The sequence below is a fragment of the Coccinella septempunctata genome, chromosome X (assembly GCF_907165205.1).
Source record: "Coccinella septempunctata chromosome X, icCocSept1.1, whole genome shotgun sequence".
NCBI lineage: Eukaryota > Metazoa > Arthropoda > Insecta > Coleoptera > Coccinellidae > Coccinella > Coccinella septempunctata.
Genome location: NC_058198.1, coordinates 20100076 through 20106068, shown reverse-complemented (window position 1 = coordinate 20106068; position 5993 = coordinate 20100076). Strand labels below are relative to the sequence as shown.

General features: G+C 35.1%; 1 protein-coding gene across 1 annotated transcript; it reads left to right on the top strand.

Moving 5' to 3' along the window:
* The first annotated feature begins 1421 nt into the window (after positions 1–1421).
* On the top strand, positions 1422–4955 carry LOC123322324 (poly [ADP-ribose] polymerase tankyrase-1-like). The gene is made up of 3 exons (XM_044910267.1): positions 1422–1935; positions 2883–3488; positions 4882–4955. The coding sequence occupies exons 1-3, from the start codon at positions 1422–1424 to the stop codon at positions 4953–4955; spliced, it is 1194 nt and encodes a 397-aa protein (XP_044766202.1).
* The last annotated feature ends 1038 nt before the right edge of the window (positions 4956–5993 follow it).

Here is a 5993-nt window from a genome sequence, read left to right as displayed (position 1 = left end):
TGTTAAGGTTGGAAATATCCATAGACTTTATTAGTCTATGGAAATATCACTTTGTATCTCGAATTTCGAATAATTGTTTCGCACACTCAATTCTGATTGAATATGAAACGTGAAGTTACTCATAAAAAATCATTCAGATAGTCGATAGTTTAAATGAACACATTCAGTAATGAACAATAAATAAATGACAAAACACTGCAATGCAGTGATAAGTAATGTAAAATAAAATTGGAAAGGAATGATTCCCCCTATTGGAATTTAGTCAACGTTATTTCAAGATCAATGAATATGTTAACGGCATATAGTGTACCGCATAATATCGCCATTTAATACATATATCGTAACATTTGATAATTATGTTCATCAAATGGTTTCTTGATTGGATGTCTTCAGCACAAACCATATATTGTAATTTTTCCCATGAGAAATATTCGATTGGGTTAGGATCTGGATATCTAGGAGGCCATAAAAATTACTACAGAATACATTTAGTCATTCATATTTTGTCTTTGAGAAAATTTGATTCCTGTCTTACATTGTTGTTTCACTAATGAATTAATTACTTCATTTATTATCATCTTCCACACCATCAATGAGTGTTTCAAATACCTCAGTCCTGTTTGTGTGAAAAAGTTAATGAATTCAATTTTTCGAACAATGTAGAAATTCAAAACTTCATAAAACAAGAATTGTAGATGTGACAACTTTTAGTGGTACCACGTATTGAAGCCATATTCACGTTCTTCTTCAAAAGCGAAACAATTATTTCAAATGCGAAATGAAAAGTGATATTTTTATCCTGAACACTTTAAATGAGGATTTGGGAGTCCGGACCTGGAATATTGAAATTTCGCGTTCTTTTGCGCAACTCGCTTCGCTAATTGCGCAGAAATACGCTCATTACGAAAAATAATGCTTTTCCCAACTGGTTCACAAATAACTGGTGTGTTCAAGAAAATCGGTCGGAAATCAGAAGATCGTTCGTCAACTCCATATAAATTTTGAACAGGCCAATGATTGAAGAATAATTGTCAAATTTTGCTCTCAATACTACCATAAAATAAATTTTCAAAATTAAAAAACTGTCAGCCTTCCTGACATTAGGAAAAATGTACAACTACACCATCCATTTTGTAAACAATGAAGGACATCACCAATTTTTGCAATTAAACCCAAATATTCGAATCGCACAGTACTTCATTTATATCTCCCCTTTTATTTTGTAATTCTTGATACACCCGTCATTCCATACTTACAATGGAACATCCAGTGCACAAATATTCAACAAAAATATGAAATGATGAAATAAAATATCAAAATGATTCGTTTTCACTGTATTTTCCTTATCAATTATTCGACATTGTTTCATTACAGATTCTGCCTTGATTATCCAGTTCCTGGAACATGTAAAAGATATAAACATGCTTCATGGCGGCAATACTGCTCTGCATATAGCAGCTATAAGGCAAATGAAAGACGTGGTGGACTATATTATTGGAAGGAAGCCACAAATAAATAAGAAGTCCGATAGACTGACTACACCTTTGCATGAAGCGGTTAAATGTGAAAGAGTGGACATAACAAAAATTCTACTGGACAATGGGGTAGACATCGAGGCTAGAGATAGAACAGGACAAACACCACTGCATTGGGCCCTCGGTTATACAAACTCTTTGGATCAAGTTAGGACTTTGATCATAAATGGTGCAGATGTGAATTCCATGGACGAATATGCAAGAACCCCACTACATACTCTTTGTTCTAAAGGATTGCGCATAAACTTCGATACTTTTGAGCTTCTTCTACAGAAAGTTTCCGATATAAACGCAGGAGATATAAAGGGAGCTTCCCCATTGCATAAGTTGATGAGATTCTTAAGTCGCGTCCACACTATGCCGAACGACATCATTCGACCTATACGGGGCGACACGTTCGGTTCGCTACGTTCGATTCGACACGGCGCACAGTGGTCCGAAATCCCGAAAAGCTGGCCAAAAGTCCAAAAAAATATGTTTTTTCTATGGACTGTCAACGGTTGGAATATTTGTAGTGGTACCCCTAGTATGTATTCTGACAATTAACGAAGCGGAAACGTCGATACTTGTCTTGGAATCGCAATCAATTTGTGAGTGTCAATCAGGTTTATCATTAGCTCATACTTCGTCGAAAATAAGACAAAGTTTAGACACTTGTAAAATCGCGAAAATTTAACGGATTTTGATTCTGTGAAATGGATTCAACTCTGGAAAGTAAGTACAATTTAAATGTGTTGCACAAAATTATTGCCAACGATGTATGAAATAGTAAATCTTCAATGAAAGTAATGTAATTTTTTTTGGTATGTTCTGAAGCTTCGTGTTAGAAAAAGCAATAAGTCAAAACCCCCACAGAACCCCACTCTGAAACTAGATGTAAACTGTTGCCTAGAAATTTCTTCAAAACATATCCAAAAATTGGCTGCTCCTGACTGCACCTTTGGTTTTGGGGATAATTTTTAAGCGATGATATGAGCCTAGGTTGGTTCTTGTTTAGGATATATTCTTTCTTCTTTGGTGCTTAATTGATTTCAACTAAATGAGCGAGAATTCATGTCAAGTGTTAGTTAGATATTTTAAATTTATCCTCAGCAGCCATCATCCCCCTCCCTTCCCCAAAAAAAAAAAATTGGCGATTGAAAAATTTTTGAGACATTTTGATTTTGACTAATTTTTTTGAAATCGATTTTGCAGCATTTTAAAAAGAATAAACAGCATACTTTCAGTGAGGACCACCCTAGTATGCTTTTTCTGGAGTTTTTCGTAATTTTGGCATCAGTAATATTCATGATAAGAAATTTGGTAAAGATAATTCTTCCATTAATTTTATTTCTTTATTTTCTACAGAAAATCTGGATAATACCAAAGCGATTTCTTTCACGAGAAAAGAAATTTTCGTATTTTTGAAATCGGTATTAAACGAAAATATCAACGTTGTTACTGACATTGTTGAAAAGGAGGTGTCAAAAAAATTTGAGCAACCATACATTTTGCCGAAAAGTCTGAAAGATGCTCTGGGTAAATTGGTACCGAAATTAAAAAAGAAATGGCAATTAGCGGCTAGGAACGAATCCAGATTCCTCAAAAATTTCGATGAGTGGCTCAACGTGCCTGTGTCTTTCACAATTGAAGAAGGTTTGAATACTCCCATGGATACTTTGGGGCATCCTTCGATTGACCACACAATGGGTCGTCCTTCCACAAGCTGGAACGAGTTAAGTGATCGGTCAAAACGTAGGAGGACAGAAAAGGTGCGAAACGAAAATATAGTGTACGAATTGGCGTACGCTACACAAATGAGCCTCCGGGCTTCTGGAAATTCACAAGCTTCAAAGGTAATCAGGGATGTCACAGAAGGGAGCCCATCAAAAGCATCTCAGTACCGTACGTCTATTGAACGCGTTTCAGAAGGTGTACTGTCTGGTAACGAAGCATTATCACTTGTAGTAGAAGGTAAAATGACCAAAAGTCAATATCAATTGATACGTTCTGTAAGCTTGCAAAAAAATTGTAAATTATATCCGCCTTATAAATGTGTATTGGATTCTAAAAAGAAATGCTACCCTGAAAAGTCAGAAATTTCTGTAACTGAAAGTGGGGCCACAGTAGGACTTCAAGCATTGCTGAATCATACAGCTGAAAGATTATTAATGGTACAATCTGACGTTATAAGAAGTCTCCCTGAAAAAAAAGTTGGTAATTTAGAATTGATATGTAAGTGGGGATGCGATGGTACTTCTGGTCAAAGTAACTATAAACAGAAATTTAGCGATAGAGACGGAAATCAATCGGATGCTAACATTTTCTTCATTTCACTAGTTCCCTTGCAAATCTCTGATAAAGCTGATCCACACCTGATTATCTGGAAAAATCCACGTCCGTCATCGCCAAGATTTTGTCGACCAATAAAAGTTGAATTTCTTCGTGAAACTGCCGAAACAACTAGAGCAGAAGTTGCTTGTATCGAAGCGCAAGAGAAAAACCTGGTGCCCTTTCAAAGTATAATTGACGGCAAAAAAATTAAAATCAATTTCAATCTTGTGCTGACGATGATAGATGGTAAAGTTTGTAATTCGATAACAAATACATCATCAAGTATGCGTTGTTATCTTTGTGGTGCTACATCCAAAGAATTCAATGATATACACAAGATGTTGGAAAGACCAATCAATAAAGGTTACTCCGAATTCGGAATATCGTCGCTGCATGCTTGGATACGGTTTTTTGAATGTGGCAAGGCCGTAAAGAGGATAAAGAAAATGTTGATAAAAGAAAAAAAAAATACAACAAGGTTTTCGTGAAAGATTAGGGCTTCTTGTTGATCAACCAAAACCAGGCTATGGAAGTTCTAATGACGGAAATACAGCAAGGATTTTTTTCGAAAACTCTGAGATTTCCGCTTCGATAACGGGGATAGATGAAGAACTGATAAAGAGATTCCATGTTATATTGCAAGTGATTTCTAGTGGATTCGAAATCAGTATACCCAAATTTCGCAGATACACTGAAGATACTGCACGAAAATTTGTTGAACTATATTCGTGGTATTCTATGCCAACAACAGTACACAAAATTCTTATTCACGGTCACGAAATCGTAAAATCTTCGTTACTACCTATCGGACAAATGTCTGAAGAAGCTCAGGAATCATGTAATAAATATATCAAAAGATTCCGAGAAGATTTTTCTCGAAAATGTTCCCGCATCAAAAACATGGAAGATATTTTTTGCAGACTTTTAGTATCTTCAGATCCACTAATATCGAATTTGCGAAAACTACCTCCGAAAAAACTAAGATCTTTATCTCCATACGCGGCTGAACTATTGATTCCGCCTTCTGTTCCAGAATCAAATCAGATTGTTTTAAATAACACGAGTGATACATCTGACGATGATGACTGTTCGCAGGACAGCGATTAATTGTAGTGCTCAAATCATATATATATATATATATAATCACTGTAGTTATAAGAGCCTTTTAATAATATAAATTCGACGATAAGGGTCTATCGACTCTGGTTTGGGGAGTGAATGAGGTACTCTTTATTCTACGCCAAGCTTTCGCATTTCTTTAATGCTTCTTCAGGGCTTCTACAAGGACAAAATAATACATGTAATTAATAATGTTAAACAATCTAAAACACAACTCACTGAATGCGAGGTTTTGTATAAACATACACCTGTCATGAACCATACGTTAAAAACAATTTAAAACTATCCTTATTACTTTCATCTTGGAATTTCTTTGGTTTCAAAACGACATATAAAAATTCTCATACACACTTTACGATCCTTCAGCACGAAAAAAATTTTTTCTTGGTTATGTTACCTGTTCTATGAAACGTCGTCTGTTGCCCAACTCTATGCTCCTTGTTTTCTCTACTCATCTACAGGACCGTCATAAAAGCCACTCATTTCCAACTTCTCTAACAAATAACTGTATATGGAACTCAGTTTATTTGTATCCGTCTTTTTGTTTAGAGTGTTTTTTTCTTTGTTTATATTTATCATCTCGTGTATCAATCTCTTCTGGTAATTACTTTCTGTTTTTAATATCTCCACATTTTCAAAATCTATATGATGATCCAGACTATGTGCATGAGCAGCCAAAGCACATCTTTCTGGATATTTTCTTATATCCGACTTATGTAGCGCCATTCTACTTTTTACCCATTGTGAGGTGTGTCCAATATAACATTTATCGCAGTTTTCACAATTTATTTTGTAAACTACATTACTTTGTAGGGGTGTTGGTATAGGGTCTTTTATTTTGGTATACAAGGACCTTATGGTTTTTTGGTTATAAACTGCAATTTTGACATTATCTTCTCTAAACACATTTTTCAATTTTCCTGTTAAGTTAGTAATATTAGGGTACGATGCATAATGTGTCCTAGTTGTTGTCATATTTTGTTCTTCTGTCTGTCCAGTCTGTATTTCACTGTTTGCATACAATAG

What these genes read in the sequence shown, in the direction of transcription:
- LOC123322324 (XM_044910267.1), top strand. Translation starts at nt 1,422, where the DNA reads ATGCTTCATGGCGGCAATACTGCTCTGCATATAGCAGCTATAAGGCAA. An exon ending in TATACGGGGCGACACGTTCG is followed by an intron (nt 1,936 to 2,882) that starts GTTCGCTACGTT and finishes TATTTTCTACAG; the next exon opens with AAAATCTGGATAATACCAAA. An exon ending in ATTATCACTTGTAGTAGAAG is followed by an intron (nt 3,489 to 4,881) that starts GTAAAATGACCA and finishes CTTCTGTTCCAG; the next exon opens with AATCAAATCAGATTGTTTTA.